The 18,228-nt window shown below is 36.0% G+C and overlaps 3 protein-coding genes across 3 annotated transcripts; all 3 read right to left on the minus strand.

Moving 5' to 3' along the window:
• Positions 1–3,599: 3,599 nt before the first annotated feature.
• Positions 3,600–4,883, minus strand: LOC134275346 (uncharacterized protein F54H12.2-like). The gene has a single exon (XM_062757623.1). The coding sequence runs from the start codon at positions 4,881–4,883 to the stop codon at positions 3,600–3,602; it is 1,284 nt and encodes a 427-aa protein (XP_062613607.1).
• Positions 4,884–5,846: 963 nt separating this feature from the next.
• On the minus strand, positions 5,847–6,971 carry LOC134275347 (uncharacterized). Its single transcript, XM_062757624.1, has one exon. The coding sequence runs from the start codon at positions 6,969–6,971 to the stop codon at positions 5,847–5,849; it is 1,125 nt and encodes a 374-aa protein (XP_062613608.1).
• Positions 6,972–7,255: 284 nt separating this feature from the next.
• LOC134275348 (death-associated inhibitor of apoptosis 1-like) lies at positions 7,256–7,786 on the minus strand. The gene has a single exon (XM_062757625.1). The coding sequence runs from the start codon at positions 7,784–7,786 to the stop codon at positions 7,256–7,258; it is 531 nt and encodes a 176-aa protein (XP_062613609.1).
• Positions 7,787–18,228: the final 10,442 nt, after the last annotated feature.

The raw sequence follows: 18,228 nt of genomic DNA on the forward strand, positions 1-18,228 counted from the left end.
CACTTTATCCATTTGTAAATAAGACAGCACGGTATCCGATAGGACATCCTGAGATCATTACTCGCGATTTTAATGAAATTTCGTCTTACTTCGGCATTGCCAAGGTTAGAGTATTACCCCCCCGTGGACTGTTTCACCCGGTACTTGGTTACTGCACCCAAGGTAAACTGACATTTCCTCTGTGTAGAGCATGCGTAGAACGTCAACAAAAAGAAACCTGTACGTGTTCAGATACAGAGAGAGCAATAACAGGTACTTACTGTACACCGGAACTTCTCAAGGCAATCGAAAAGGGATATAAAATTCTCAAGATTTACGAGATATACCACTGGGACGAAACGTCAAAGTATGATCTAGTCGCAAAGACAGGTGGCCTCTTTACCAATTACATCAACATGTTTTTAAAGATAAAACAAGAAGCCAGCGGACGACCCGATTGGGTCAAAACGTATGAGGATCTCAATCGTTATATATTTCTGTACGAACAGAAAGAAGGAATTCGTCTAGACCTAAACAACATTTAATATAACCAAGGTCTTAGAAGTCTGGCTAAACTCCTTTTAAATAGCTTTTGGGGTAAATTCGGACAGCGAATGAACCTCGCTAAGACCCAGATTCTTCATGACAGCCAAGCTCACATTCTTTTTGAGCAAATGGTCAACCCAACCATCGAAATACAAGATTTCAATATAGTAGACGAGAATCATCTCATGCTGTCCACCAAACGAATATCAGAGGAAATGTGTAACCCGGGTCACACTAACGTCTTTTTAGCTTCGTTTACCACCTGCTGGGCACGTCTAAAATTATATGACTTATTGGACTTGTTACAGACCCGAGTATTGTACTGGGACACGGACTCTGTCATCTACACACAGAAAGATGGTGAAGTGGAACCTCCCATTGGTGACTATCTAGGCGAACTCACAAACGAGTTGAGTGAGGGTGACTGGATAACAGAGTTTGTTTGTAATGGGCCCAAAAATTACGCTTATAAAACATTTTTAGGACAAGAAGTGTGTAAGGTTAAGGGATTTTCTTTGAATTATACTAACTCAACGATCCTGAATTTGAACTCCATGAAAGACGCCATGTTTAATCGCGACGATCCGATGTCCAATCAATACCAGACAATAAATCCAAGTAAGATCTGTCGTGAAAAAATCCACAGTGAGCTATATTCCCAAGAGGAAATTAAACATTATTCCGTCGTATACACAAAGCGTGTTGTGCAACCAAACTTAACTACCCTCCCGTATGGGTATTAAAAGACAACAACTATCATTTTTAGATATTGATTTTATATATATACACAGTCATAATACATGTATTTTTTTTTTTTAAATAACATCTTGAATAAATATATGATGTTACAGTTGTAGTCTGAATTTTTTTCTCATTTTTTATTTCACTTATCAAAGAGCATCAAGTTTGTTACCAAAAAAAAAATATATATAGGATTGAAACTAATCTATTTTTCCGTTTGGTTAAAATGTCAACCATGCGACTTTCTTCTTATTGGATGTACGCATGCCCGGTGGTGATGATGCCTTCCGCTTTCTACTTCCCACGTAAATTAAACCAGATCCAGTTTGTTGAGTCTCGTTATTTTTTTCCTTTTCCTTAGGTATCACGGAGAGTGTCTCTTCGGTATTAACGCCTTGATCACGAGCCATTTTGTTCTCTTCTTCATTCTGTTTCTCCTTCATCCGTTCGTAAGTCGTCTTTTTCACGAGGAGATATTCCTCCGCCATCCTCTTTAAAGTATGGCTTGAGAATCAAAGGTATCACTTGATCGTTTTTCTGTAGTAACCCTTTGATATGGTTGTTCTCCAATCCACGATCACAGAGAGACTGTATGATATTCTTGTGAATGAACAGTTTTGTTCGATAATAACCGGAAATGACAATCTGTCCCATGTAGAGATTAAGAGTTATTTCCCTGAAGGCATTCATTTGCTCTTCGGTGGCCAACTCGATGATCTTTTTCCTTTGCGTTTTTTCGGCAGTAAATAAAAATTGAAGAAAAGCCTTTTGACGTCTGATTCTATGTGACATGATGACGTAAATGACGGAAACTCCCAATCGCCTCAAGTATTTATTTCGGTCGATAAACTACAGTTATCTTTCCTCTGGTAAGATATTGGTTCGAACTCGTCTCTCCTCTGGACAATGATTGGTCAAATCTATCAAAATATAACCGTAAGGACGGTCCACGGCTTTTGCGTCCATCCAAAACTTTGAACGACCCGTAAATACTTGACTTCCAAAGGTAATAATCAGTCGATTATCCCTCACGTTTTTAAATAAAATAACATGCTGACAATTTAGTAAAATGCTCTTGGCATATACCCCAGGGGGGTACAGGTTCTGAGACAGTAAAAATACCGTCAATTTGGAATGTGACACCATTGTCTGAAAGAGATGAAGGGCATCTGAACTCTTGGTCACTAAATGAATCATGTCGTCTAGAATGATGGCCGTGTGAGGACACTCCTCAGACCACTCTTTGACTTCCTCTTTGCTAGGTAGACCTTTATAGGTGTCGAAGTCGGGTAAGGAAGATTTCATGTCTTCCACGATTTCTTGATCTTCCATGTAACAATACATTATTTTTTTAGGTGGAATATCAAACATTTCAGAACCATTTTTCAATATTTTCCATACCAAATGTGTCTTTCCAGACATGGTTCCACCTATGACTGCAAATGAGGTCGGAGTCTTAAACTTCATTCTTATCCAATCGACGTCAGGTGATGAAATGATGATTTTTGAACCAAACAGATTGAATTTATGAGGAATCATCACGCATGACAATTTGATTTTTATTTTTAAAACGTAATTTAATTCATAAAACACATACATATCTATCATCTACATTTAACAACATCAATAATCACAACACATATATTTTCAATTTTTTTTTTTACAAAAATATGAAACAAAATTCTTACATATGAATCCTCCCCCGAGGAGGGGGGGGGGGCGTGCGCGCGGGAACCATGTCCTCCGGAGACCTTGGTCCCCGGAGACGTAGGTTTCCGGTATCCAATTCTCCGGAGACTAAGGTCCCCGGAGACTAAGATCCCCGGAGACACAGGTCTCCGGTTCCTTTTTCCGGAAACGTCGGTGTCCAGAATCAAAGATTTCTTTCATTACTACACTATTCATTTCATATTTTTTACAAGAAAATTTTTTCCCTTCATTTTCGCAAAAACATAATCACGTACAAAATCATCAGGAGAATTTTCATTTAACATTTGAAGACTATTTAACATGGAAAACCCTTGCATACGACGATAAAGATAAAATAAAACATGAAAACCACAGGTAGAGGACCAATCCGACTGAACCTGAACGTTATTGTATAGACAAACAAAGGTATTTTTATCAATAAATTCTCTCAGACGAATGTCATAATCTCCAGGTAATTTTCCAAAACTGTCATAAAATTCACATTCAGTTGCGTTTTTAAACCAAAATGCAATCCAATGAGAACCTTTTTCTTCCATGGGGTCGGTGTTGCAGATATAGATATAGAGCATCTGTCGAGTGTCCATTATTAGACAATTAAATGGTTTTCAGCGTTCAATTTTTTTTTACAGCTGTCTAATCTCTCTGGTATGATCGATCAAGAGGAGTCCGGGACATTCACAGTAGGCAATGGCACTAATAGTCACTGTAGTGGGCTTTGAAAAGCGTGCATAAACTCCGACGTTGCCTTGATGTACCAGGTTTATATACCCGTCTCCGAGGTCGGTGGGGACGAGGTCAAAGGCGTATATGGCATAACCTTCTGCAAATCTCTCTCGATCGATGATAAGACTTTCGTCTTTTAACCATCTTTCAGAGGATTGATAGAGGTTACAAAGAGGAGTAACAAAATTTCTATTATCACCAAAGTCTAACTTCATAGGACGAACGGGTGTAAGTTCTCCGTTGACATACAGAACAATTTCAGATAAATCAAAGTGTTCAAAGTTGAAGGGGTTGTCCCCGTAACTGCCGTTAACGGCCGACTGTCTGACGAAGGTCACAAAAACTTTAGAGGGTCTTTTTCCGTTCCAGACGTCGTCCCAGAAGAACTCACTGGTTTTATCTGAAATGGTTGTCATCTTGACGCCAGTCTTCAGGTAATTATACCTTGCCGGTGACTTGAGTATGGCATTGGCATGATTCACTTGAATGGCACTGTCTACTTTCACTTTACATGCTTTAAATATGGCATCTAATATTGTGACTTTGTAGGCCGGAGAAGCTTCTTTACTTATCAATACGAATTCATTCTTTGATCTGAATAACCTGAGTTGAACATCCACTCCATTGATGAGATACTTATCCAGATAGAAACAATCCACGTAAAGGGGACCTTCCAGGTCGAAAGTTCTAGACAGTTGTGTATGTACGTATCTCTTTCTGAGTGACATGTTAGTCCCTCCTGCAGCATCCGGGTCCCCCAAACCTTCTCCGTCGGGCCAGAATAACTGAGTCTGCATCTGAGATTTCGATGTTTCTATTCCAGTAGACAGTAGTACTTTAAGGTAAGCTTTCCATGGGTAATTGTTGGCATTGTGAGAGACGCATTTTCCATTCATGTAGACATCGATTTGAGAGAACAGAGCTTGAAGAGGTAAATTGACGATACCCGTCTTTTCCGCAGTATCCAGAGCCGTACCATCCGCCTTAGTGATTTTGGCTTTGAGGTAAAGTCGACTCTTTCTAAGATCTAGGTATTCTCCACCATTTCCAGGAACGGAAAATTCCAGGGGCGCGAATTCCGAATCAAAAGACGAAATGGGACGTGTTTCCTGGAAATAAATTTTGTGAACCGCCACTTGATTGGGAGGATCAGAAAAGAGAGCCAGTTCGGAAGGTTCAGCCATTGTCGTATTCAGTTCACTTAAGTAAGCCATGATTCCTGAAAGATCGGTGTCCCCTTTTGTTTTGCTTTTTTCTTGTTAGAAGCCTTGAACTTTTTTTTCAATGTTTTCTTTTTGGAACTCCTTAGTTTCTTTTTTAACTTCTTGATCCTTTCTCGACCTTGCTTCTTTTTTTTCTTAAAGCGTCCTTTTCGTTTTGAGGTTGTCGAGCGTCTGGCAGATTTCTGTTTCTTTTTCCTATTTATACCCGTCTTGACTGGCATGTGAGGTTCGTCGTTACGCATGGTTTCTTTCAATTCAGACAGGGCCCTCTCTTGTTCGGCCGCTACTGGCGACACCTCTTGAACTTCTTGTTTTGGTGACAAAGAGGGAGGTCGGACGGGGATCATGTACGCCCTTCTGTTTAGTATTCCACCACCCCTCTGCGTTTTTCGTCGAATTAAAGGGATGAAGTTTTCACCTTTATCGGTGTGCTGAAATTGCTCCCACACAGCCGGATTAGAAATATAAGTCGGTCCAGACATTATTTTCACATTCGTCGAAACACAAGCGTCAACATTGATTCTCCAACTAAAAATGAAGCGTCGCGATCGTTTTTATCCTTTATATAGACATGGAGATCTGTAAGATCATTGATGCGCAAAGGCACTCGATAAGGTCGAAGAAAAATAATATTTTTCGTATCCTCTACATAAATGCGTCTTAGAAGTGGTAATTGGCGCTCACCGACTATCGTATCGTCACAAATCGAACAATAGACAAATATTTCCTTATTTGATTCATTGCCAATATCGTCGTTGCAAAATTCCGTCATCTCTACTGACCACTCCCCCGTCAGAGGTAAAGATCTTGGAAGACGAACTCTAAAATTCGAAGGTTTATTATCGGGTTGGATGGACTTACTGTCCGAAGATTTGAGAACCATCCTCAGCGACATCTCTCTCGTTAATGAAAGAACTTTGTCATTCAAGTGTCTTTTACGTCAGTCTCTGGAATCCAACTGTCAAATTTCTTTGGCCATCCCAACCATCGGATTAACACTTCCGATTTTCCGCGAATTTTTCGCTTTTTAAGAATCTTTTCGATTCTCCAAGTGGTCTGTTCGTTCTTTGACACTTTCTGTAGTTCACTCGCATAAAAACTACCTTTAATGGGTTCGTCCATCATATCCTTTATCTTGTAAATGGGAATACCTTGTGAGACGAAACGTTGATCGACGACAAAGATTTCTTCGGTGTAGGTCTGATCGTAATCGCGTTGAAACTGGCGTCTCAGATGAGTAATACGTACTTGATCACCCACCTTAAAAGTATAGGGGGTACGCTTTCGTTTAGAAGACTTCTTGATCTTGGTTCTCTTGTGCTGCGTGTTTTGTCTGGCCAGGTAAGCGTCCAGTCTCACTTCGGCTTCATTTTCTTTATTGACAGAGGCAGGAGTTCTTCCGTTCAAGGAACGATTCGGTGTATTATTTATAGACGTGACCACGTCTTGTAGAACGTTCATATACTCATGTCTTTGTTTGAAAGTAAAATATCTGTACAACCTCTTTTTTAAAGTCTGTATGTACCGCTCGGCAAAATTAGCCTTGGTCTCGTTCAATGCATAAAATATCTTGATGCTTTTCTCTTTTAAATACTGTTTCAGGTAGCCGTTATAGAATTCCGTACCCTTGTCGGTGCGTAGGGCTTTGGGACGACGTGAACCTGCCAATATGTCTTTAAAAGCGTCAATGACTGTTTTGGCTTTCTTATCTTTCAATGTTCTCACCCATAAAAATCGAGAAAATACGTCCACTACTACCAACAGATATTTGATTCCGTCGTTGTGCTTTGATAGATTTTGTACGTCGGCCAAGTCAGCTTCCCATTGGTAGTCTATACCCTGTACTATCACTCGTCTTCTTTTAAATCCTCTTCGTCTTACTCTTTTTTGCAATGAATAAGCGTCTTGGTTTTGTAGAAATTTCTTGATTCGATGTAAACCAATTTTAAATTTTCCCTCTCTTTTAACTATTTCATACAACTTGGAAGGACCGGCAAAAGATCCTGGGTGACTTGGATCGTACCATATTCCTTTTAAGTATTCTTCCATCGTTTAGTCATAACCAGTGTCAAATCGATTCTGATCAATTATTATCCTGTTCATTCTTTTTATACTCGAAATGTCTCGCTTTGTTTGTTTGTTTTTTTTCACCCCCTTTTGTAACATACGAACATAATAAATCTCTCAAACAATGAAAAACAACTGTTATTAAGATTCGTCGACTTTATTTGTATTTCAACTTTGTCATGTTACATGTAATAAAGAAAAAAAAATACGCAGACAAATCATATTTATAAGAGTCACAACAGAATGAAACTGAAAGCGACAAAGTCTCACTGCAGTTCTTTTTCATCTCCCACCATCTTGGCATAGATACAATTTTTTGACCACCGAAGATGTTCCTTGTAAGCATCGTGTAAAGGATCCCAGTTCTTCAAAATTATTCCACAGGAAAAACAGGTGACTTTATCTCCGATTCGAGTGTAAATGAAACCTGCTCGTGACAAGTCCTCTTTGCTCGGTCCTTTTAAAAACTTTGGCCAGTCAAAGAAAGTTTCAAGTCGATCCTTAAAATGAACATATTCTGGGTGATTACATTCCCCACCTTCTGTCGGTGATAAAAATGTAGGTGTTATGTCTTTTACAGATCGAGTTGAACATTCGGATCTGAACCGTTCGGTCTTTTCCCCTTTCAGTGGATTTTTTTTCATGGAATTCGAAACATTCCAACTGAAATTAGCATTAGAATCCATTTCCCAAGATGGTGGTGTACATTCAAAGAAATCCGTATCGTTAACATTCCAGATATTATAAAGATCAAAATCCGATCCTAGAAGATTCGATCGGTCGTCTAGAGATGACATCTTGCTACAATGAGAGTCAGGAGTAATATGAAGAAAAAAACAAATAGTATCTTATTTAATAATCATGAAAAAAGAAACTTTCATTCTTAATTATAATTGGGATAATCAAAAGAAAAAGAAATAAAATATAATCATCGTTTTTTTTTAGTTAGGTAAGAAATGATTCATGACTCCTCTCACAAGGAGTCTGTAATGTACAGACCGACATTGGTATGGCGTCCGCTTCTATCTCTTCTAAAGAAATGGTAGGCTCTCGTACCTCTCGACGCTTGAGATACCTCTTATTGAGATATTGTAGAGTTAACGATATAAATATAAAGATAGAAAACATCAGTGTAGACAAAGGATTAATTTCCCAAGATGATGGTGGCAAACAAGTGAATGATTTCGTAACATTGACATTCCATGTGATGTTGGGACTGGCGTCTGTTTCCTGGAAACTGAGACTATTGTTTAAAGATGACATCTTCTTGCACGGGACTCCCAGAATAAAATGACGAACTAATCTATTTTGTCTTGGTGAGGTTTAAATGGTAAAAAAAAAATAGAATTGTTTATTTTATTTCATGTCTCAAAAATATCTTATCTTTCTTCTTGTTTTTTTTTACAATGCTGATGATAACCAATCAAAATCAAGTTGATGGAGCTTGTTATAGTTGGGATGATTTCAATCATCGTCTGTTTGAATCGAGATGTTCAATTGTGGGCGTGTTTTTGAAGGTCATGTGAGTATATCGTCTTTAAATTGAAATTAGTAGTGGGTACAAGCATCACTCTCTTTAGGATATAACAGTGTTAAACAAAACCATCATGGGAGACTTTCCAGACCCAACAGATCGTTATGAAATGAAAACTTTTCGATTTCTACAACGAGGTGCCTGTGTAAAAAAACTTATCGATGGCTTTATTCTTCATCATTCAGATGAAACATCCTGTCGTTTTTGTCAAAAACAATATAACTTAAGAAATCATTTGGTTCACGAGAAAGATTGCGTTGTGCGTCTGAACTTGGAAAGTAAACTGGACGACAAGAAAATGACTAGATTTTGGATTATGGCCCAAGACATTTTTTTCGACCAAGAAATGAGAAAAGGTAAAGCTATGAGCATAGAGGAAGTTCTTAAACTTGCTAAGACCGAAAGTATCTCGATAGAGACGTGGAAACAGGCTGAGAGTGAATACTTTCATGATATATTATATTACAGAATAAATTTCGATGTGGATGAGACTCCTTATTACGAGGAACCTGATACTACAGAAGGATTTAAGAATCCATACCTTCTTCAATAGATTTGGAAAAACAGGAGGACACAGGACAAACCAGCTTTTCTTTATTACTCAACAAGAACACTTTTGTAAGATTGGAGCATTAATTATTAAAATTTCTAATAGGTAACATCTGGTAGGCTATGTCTATATTTTCTATAATTAATAATTCATTAAAACTTTGTTTTGAGTTTTCCACCAATCACATCATGTTTATTTTTCAATTTGATCCAACCACAATAATTTTCCATGACGTCAATTTCTTCCTATGATAAAATCAAACGACAGAGCATCACTTGTCATCAGTTCAACTCTTACTCTAGAAGAAAGAAATACAATGTCTACTCGTTCAGTTCATCCTCTGGTAAATGGACGATACGTTAAGGTATCAGAGTGGAAGGGCGAACCCAGAGTGGATCTTAGACAATACGAACTATGCAACGGACGTGAAATACCAACGAAAAAGGGTATCAGTTTAAAGATGATTCAATTAAGAATCTCTTATTCAAGATAGAGAACATTCAAGAAGCACTTCAGAAGAACGAAACACAGAGTTGGCATCTGGGTTACAACGTTTATGTACACGTAAGGGAAAACAATCCATGTGTGGATATACGTCAACATTGGAAACCCAGTAAAGATATAGACATTGTACCTACAAAAAAAGGTCTCTGTCTTAGACCTACCGAGTATACACTCTTTCGAGATATGTTACCAGACATTGAAAAACATTTACCTGAATTGGAAGAAGTGGAATTGTGCATCGATCGTGATGACCACCAAAATCAGATGGGAATGTTTCGTTGCAGCATCTGTAATCCGGACGAATACATGAACTGGTAGGATGAATTGGAAAGTTTCGTTTATACTGTGTCTCGCCTGGAACATTTTCTAAGACAACTTTTTTTGTCATGAGTAATTTGTGTTTGTGTGTTTGTATGTCTGTTTAAATTTTTTTAAAATCAACTTTTATTGATGTAATTTTATATAACCTTCTTTGACATTTCTTCGTGCGAAAAAAATGTGATTTTGAAATAATATAAAATGACAAAAATTCCTAGCTCATTTTGTGTTTGCGTATCTGTATGTCTGTTTGTAATTTTTAGTGAACCTTTTCCGACGTATAGTTTTATCTAAGTTAATAGAATTCAATTTGTGTGTGTGGTATAAATGTAACGTTCTTTTCATATAAATAAAAAAAATAAAATAGGAAATCTGTTTTATGTCATATTCATATATAATGATCCTTAAAAGGAGCTGAAAACATGGACAAAAGTGTATAAGTACAAGAGGAAATATTTAAAACCTAGTGGCGATCATTCAAGGATATTTTTTCTTTTAAAAAAAATGAAAGAAAAGACAAAGAGAATTTGTTCTCGAAAACTGGAGTCTTTTCTTTTCAAAAGGAAAACAAATCAACAAAAACCGAAAGAAAAAAAAATCTCAAGTCGTATTTATCAGATCTTCTTTCTTACTCTTGTGTGAGTTTGACAATCCCAATACTTCGGAAAAAGAAATCTTTAATTATCATTAATTTAAAAAAAAAATCAATTATCGTATAGTGTTATATTACCCACTCTTTTTTATCGATTGGATCGGTCAGCCAGTTTCATTTCGTCCCTCTATGTATAGGAATTCTTATTATTACCACTCATCATCTTCATCAATTATTTACATTTAAAAAAAATATCCATTTACCAGCTGTTCTAATTAACACCTGTCCGATAATTACCTTTAATTAACTTCATTAATTATTCAAATAAATAACAATGAATAGGAGTACCATTAATCGATTTTCCGATAATTCACCTTAATTAATTCATTAATTATGCAAATTAATAGTCATTAATTATGTATATTTGAGGGGTGGACAGACGCCTATACTACTGTTGTGTTTATGAAAATTTACATTTCGTGGTGGACATAATTTCGTGGGTCTCTTCATACCACGAAAACAACGAAAATTAACCCCCACGAAAGTTAGTGATTTCACAGAATATGGATTGCTTGTGCATTTAGTTGTTATCATTTTTAAGAACCCTCTATTAATAAAATTAACAAAAATTGAATACATGTTAAAAAAAATAATTATACATATAACAATTACAGAGTTCATACCAATCTTTTTAATGCAAAGCAACATTCGCAAAATTGATCTTATTAGTGAATAATGTTTATCTTGTTTAATTCAGTTGCAGTTAAGTATAGTGCAGTTAACTGTTAAGTAAAAAAAAGGAATTTAAATTGACACTACATTAATAAACAAATTCGTTAAGTGTATTTTTAAATTACCTATTTTATCCAAACGAAGTATTGTAATATACTGTTATTTATTGTATGCAAGTATATCTAATCAGATGTTTTCCTTCAATGTATTAAGCATTAACTTCGTATTTGGACTTATTAATGTACATTCAGTTTTAACACACGTTTTCATCTTCATCGGTCATGCTTACTTTTTGGATGCACAGCTCTGGTTAAACTCAACCCATTCAATTTCGCCCTCCATCAACTTGACAAACAAGGAATTTCTAACTTTCTCTGCAGTTCCACTCATTTTTGTAAAATGTGTCTTCTTGATGTCCCCTTTTGGTACTTTTTTAAGTTAACCTGAATTCCAGAACGCCACAAAATCTTCAATGTGTTTCCAGCCATCTGTTGATGATAAGAATAAAGACAACATGCAATGATATATACATTGTGTAGCTTTGTCTTTGATATGCCAAGGATTGAAGAGCAGGTCTCCTTCCACATCTTCAATTTAGAGTCTTGGGGTGAAGAAATTTCTTCTTCAGTTATTTTTTATAAGTAACTCTCTTCTAAAAAGAAATAATAGTTCTTCTGCTGATGTTGGTTTTGCCAGTTCATGAGACACATTATGGTCAAAGCCAAGCTTTAGTGCCTCATTGTCCGTCAAATTTTTGTACAACTGCACATGTACCGTCGGTTCCTTTAGCAGCCCTTCATCAAACAGTTCCTGGAGCGCAATTCGTGACTGGTTTCCACCAATAGTTTCAATTCGAAGTGACCCAATCTTGTTCAAGTCCTTTATTTCGAAATTTTCCTCCTTAACAATGCCAAAAAAATAACGCTGTTTTCTGGTCTCACTTTGAAGGATTCCTTCAAACTTTCGACGTGCTTCCTATCAATGCATCTCAGTGGGTGCGGTGTCACAAGTTTCTTTACATGGACCTCAATGCAACGACCTATTGAAAAGAACAATACTGATGAAGACAGATAGCAAACAGAAATTGAACTTTTTTTTTTCATCTAATGTGAAACACTTCTAGCTCTATAATCTTTACATGATAAAGTAAGATCAGTTATTTAAAAATTTAAACAAAAAGGAAATTGATACTGCATGAAGTTAGTTTAAAATGTCTTATAAGACATCAATTTATAGCCCTCTTCACACAGGGATTTTATTGAACAATAAATTAATGCAAGGTAAACTAATGCGAATTGCATGTAAAATAATGCGAAAAAGCAAACTATTTTAATTTGTAAATGTTTTCCTTTATATAACATAACTGAAAGCAATGAGTATCAATTATTATTTACTTTTGAATTATTCGTTCGTAGATGAATCTTTAGAACATGTTGAAGAGAAAATGTATTCATTTCTGTATGAACTTAATTTGGGGGTCAAGGGTCACAGCGCGACCGAATCCCTCGGCGAGGTGATATCTTGTTTACATATATACAGTATATATATCATAACACAAGAGGCCATAGATGTGCGCATTCACGTAATTTTTCATTGTTCAAGCCAAAAAGGCTCTAATCTAATGACCAAGCTATATGATAAACGTGATGACTTTAACTTTTCTATCGTCAACTTCCCTTACTTATGCAGCAATATACCTTCATCACCTGCATACAGAGTATTTATATCTCAGTTGATTTGATACGCAAGAGCATGCTCTACGTATGAACAATTTCTAAAACGAGGTAAATTATTGACAAGCAAGTTGATGAAACAAGAATATCAACAGCATTGTTTAAAGTCATCATTTCGTAAATTCTATGGTCGATACAATGACCTTGCCAGCAAACACAATTTATCATTGAATGAAATGCTGACTGACGTTTTTCATACCAATTGTTAGTCCATTATTTATACACTGAATTGACCACGGATTTTTTCCGTTATTTTCTGATTATGACAACGAGCACACGGCGGGTGTGACCGGTCGGCAGGGGATGCTCACTCCTCCATGGCACCTGATCCCACCTCTGATGTTTGGGAGGTCCGTGTTTGTTCTGCTCTTATTCTGTATATTTGTTTAATGGACGTTATTTCCATATCCTTCTTTGCATGTTCATTGGATTACATACATGCCGTTGGGTTTGAAAAACATTGCATTTCACAAGTCACAATCAGGCAAATACAAAGTATGTATTTACATAGAAATACATAGGAAAATTCTTTAAAATTCTTCTTCTCAAGAACCACTGTGCCAGGAAAGATGAAACTTATAGAGAAGCATCCTCAGGTAGTGTAGATTCAAGTTTGTTCAAATCATGACCCTCGGAGGTTGGGTGGGGCCACAATGGCCAATCAAAGTGTTACATAGAATATATATAAGAATTCTTTAAAAATCTTCTTCTCAAGAACAGCAAAGGCATGAATGATCATATTTTTATAGAAGCATCCTCAGGCAGTGGACATTCAATTTTTGTTCAAATCATGACCCCAAAGGGTAGGGGGGGGCACAACATGGAATCCAAGTTTTACATAGAAACATGTAGAAAAAAATCTTTTAAATTCTTTTCAAGAATAGCAAAGCTATGATTAGTCCTGTTCATATGGAAGCATTCTTGGGTAGTGTAGATTCAATTTTGTTCATGACCCCATTGGGGTATAGGGCGGGGCCACAATGTAAGTTTAATTGTGAAGGACAATAAAGCCACAGGTAATCAAAGAAATATGCATGCATCCTTAGTTAGTGAAGATTCAAGTTTGTTCAATATTTTTAAATCATACCATCTCCCTTTTAAGGATTGGTTTAGACCACTACTGGGTATAAACTGATTTCTGCTTTTTCCCTATCCACATTGCTCAGATGAGAAATGTGGCCCATGGGCCTCTTGTTTTTAGAAAATGGTTGAGAAGATTTTTAAAGAATTTTCCTATATATTTCTATGTAAAACTTTGGTCGGCCATTTGGCCCCGCTCTACCCCCAGGGGTCACGATTTGAACAAACTTGAAACTACACAACCTGAGCATATTTCCATATAAATATGAAAAAAATAATGGCTTTGTCATTCTTGAGAAGAAGACATTTAAAGAATTTTCCTATTTATTTCTATGTTAAACTTTGGTCGGCCATTTTGGCCCCACCCTACCCCCGGGGGTCAGGATTTGAACAAACTTGAATCTACACTACCTGAGCATGCTTCTACATAAAAATGATGAATAATGGCTTTGTCATTGTTGAGAAAAAGATTTTTTAAGAATTTTCCCATATATTTCTATGTAAAACTTTGGTCGGCCATTTTGGCCCCGCTCAACCCTTGGGTGGTCATGATTTGAACAAACTTGAATCTACACTACCTGAGCATGTTTCCATATAAATATGATGATTAATGGCTTTGTCATTCTTGAGAAGAAGATTTTCAAAGAATTTTCCTATATATTTCTATGTAAAACTTTGGTCGGCCATTTTGGCCCCGCCCTACCCCCCGGGGGTCACGATTTGAACAAACTTGAATCTACACTACCTGAGCATGTTTCCATATAAATATGAAAAAAATAATGGCTTTGTCATTCTTGAAAAGAAGATTTTTAAAGAATTTCTTATATATTTCTATGTAAAGCTTTGGTCGGCCATTTAGGCCCCGCCCTACCCCCGGGGGTCATGATTTGAACAAACTTGAATCTACACTACATGAGCACGCTCCCATATTAATATGATGAAATATGGCTTTGTCATTCTTGAGAAGAAGATTTTTAAACAATTTTCCTATATATATCTATGTAAAACTTTGGTCGGCCATTTTGGCCCCGCCCTACCCCCGGGGGTCATGATTTGAACAAACTTAAATCTACACTAATTCCCAATTATCTCCTTGTGAAAAGAACTTTAATTGGACACGAAGAACTTTGACCCTTTGACCTAGACTATGGAGAACACATGTGTACATCTTAACCTTTTTTCTGTTTCGTCTCTATGACAACTGTGAGCGACTCATTACAATTTTTTTAAAAGTAAAAAATCACTTTGACACATTGCAAGGAATAAACATTAAAAGTTTCAAAACGATTGCTTGAGGAGTTATTGAGAAAATCGAAATTAAAGAATTTTAACATTCCCCTGGTTTCAATGGCAATAATCGATTATTTGAAAATTTTAAATGCAAAGCGCACAACTACAGATACTAATCATTAAAATAAAAAGACTCTCATGACGAACGTTTAAGGGACCAGAGAGAACACCCTCGGACAAAATTGGTCGCTTTTTACAGGTTTCCATGGCAACGGTAGACATATTGGAATTGAACGACCTTACTACACAATTACAACCAGTGATCGTCCTTTGAGGAAAGTTTCAGGAAGATTGCCCTAGCCATCTCCGAAAAACAGCCTGGATAAAAAAACATACGTACAATATCAATATGTCGTCCCCGACTTCGTTCGGGGCGACATAATAACTAGAAAGTTTGTTGCTAAAGCAACAAATAGGTCTTCCGTTGAAAGTTTATCAATGCCTTTCGGTTTCCCCTTACAAGAATAAAATAATTCCAGAATCATATGTATTTCTTTTTTTTTATTTGTACTTCTTGCACAAATGTACAAAAAAAGTTACATTTACTACACTTTAGTAATACTTTCTTTACCCCTCTCAAAGTGTCTCCTCTTTTCCCACAAATAATAAAAAGGAAGACCCTATATAGTTATCGTATCCTTGCCCATATGGGTAATAATTTAACAGTATACATCAAATATGCATTCCTCACTTTATACTACTTGTATAAAAAAGTTACATGTACTACACTGCCCACTTAGTCATACTTTCTTTACCCCTCTCACAGTGTCTCCTATTTTCCCACTAATAATAAAGAAGATGACCTATATAGTTATCATATCCTTGCCTATATAGGTCATATTAACTACTGATATGCAAACAATATACATCATAACATGCATGATAACCCACATTATACTACTTCTGTATAAAAGTTACTTGTACTACATTGCTCACTTTAGTCACACTTTCTTTACTTGCCTCTCCCCTTTTCCACTTATCATATAAAGGAAGACCCTATATACTGTAGTTATCGTATCCTTGCCCATATGGGTAATAATTTAGTTACTGATATATGCAAACAGTATACATCATAACCCACTTTATCCTATGTTGAAATTTTTTTCATCTGATATGTTTCAATTAACAATTTGTTTTTTTTTTTATAAAATGAATCAGGTGATTGATCATAGATTTCTCAGAAAACTAGAAATATGTCCATAGGACATGAATGCCCCGCTGTGTATATATTGGAAATGGAATATGAAAATTTATATTAGTGCCAAGAAATTACTATCTTGAATAGTGATGGAGTTGAATTGCTTACGTCAGTTTGTATCAGTAAATGAAGTTTGACATTATTCAATTTGAAAGTCAATAAATGTTGAAGCAGTTGCATAGCCCTCATCTACATCTATCAGCATATGAAGTTTGATGAAAATTTTTTGGATAGTTCCTACGAAACTTTGCTCTGAACAGAGCTGAACGAGCTCTGAACAGAGCTGAACGCAATGTGTGACTGAAGGATAGAAGGATGGATGGACGGAAGACGGACATGACAAACACTATATGCCCCATGGCGCAGCATAAAAATCCATCCAGGGAAATTTGAATGGATTGGTTGGGTAACAGGAAACAATCATAATTTTTTTAATTTTATGGCCTAATATTTCGATTAGTGGAAATGTGTATAAGTTAACAGGCGGATTAAAAGACAGTGGATAACAGGTGATCAGAAAAGCTTCCTTAAGCTCAACATTCAATTTTGTTTATAAGTCCCACTAGAATTAACAGTCTTGTCTTTTTATTCAGTCTTTAATTTCTTGATTTGTTGGGGTGGATCTGCCTTCTCTCTGTTGATAAAAAAAACATTCATTATGCACAAGTAATATCAGTTTAGAATTGAGGAAACATGCTGTATTTCTTTACTAAAGTTTATTGCACAGAGATAAAAAAAAAGGTAGTACTGAAATATTCTGAAAAAAAATATGTAGTTCATTGAATTACTGCAAGACTGTTCATTTAAAAACTTATTTGTCTAATCCGGACACAATAGGTTCAAAAACAAGTTTGCCGGATAAGAGAACATTCTATATTAGACAGTTGATATTTTAAACGCAGGAATTTACCGAAAACGAATTAAAATATATACATCATATTAGAGAAGATTATAGATTACACAACATGCGGATTAGACAAGTTTCACTGTGTATATCACTGATCAAATTTTCAAAGATCTACGTGAATGAAGCCTAAGCATGATGAAAGTACAGAAAATGAAGGTTGGAATAATGCTGTAATAGTCTTTAACTCCTCATTAGTGAGACAAAATTTCAAGAAATGTGGTTAATGCTCTATGTAATCTTAAGAAATAGTAATAATTACAAGAATCAAAATTTCGCAAGCACAGTCTCGCGTGATTTCACAAAAATAAAATTCTTGCAAATATTAAAGGAGTGATTTATTTTGTTTTGTTTTATGGACTTTTACATTGAATACTGTTAATCAACTCATTATCCTTCTTACAGAAAATGAAACGGTAGATTTGTGTACTGTTGTATTAATTTCAAGTAGTTGAAAAAAATTATTGTACTTAATAAACAGTAAAAAGAATACATCCTTCATGTGTTTGGTGTTGCAAAAGCAATTGAATCCATTTATAATGTGGTAAAGACTATGTGCATGCAAGACATCATAAGGCATGTACTTACATTTTAACTATTGAGCACCCTTTGATGTTTGCCCGTACGTAATGTCTTCTATAAAGTTTTCTTTAGCATTATTGAAGCCAAGACTGCAGATGATATTTTGAAGTTTTTCCCCTCAATAATGATGTAGCTGAAGTCCCTGAAATAATAAAGAGTTTTTCAATGGGGAGTGTTGTACTGAAAATCAATTACACATCATGATATGCAAATACGCCTTGC

This window comes from Saccostrea cucullata, unplaced genomic scaffold (genome assembly GCF_032062105.1).
Source record: "Saccostrea cucullata isolate Sc308-1 unplaced genomic scaffold, CSIRO_AGI_Scuc_v1 ctg7143, whole genome shotgun sequence".
Taxonomy (NCBI): domain Eukaryota; kingdom Metazoa; phylum Mollusca; class Bivalvia; order Ostreida; family Ostreidae; genus Saccostrea; species Saccostrea cuccullata.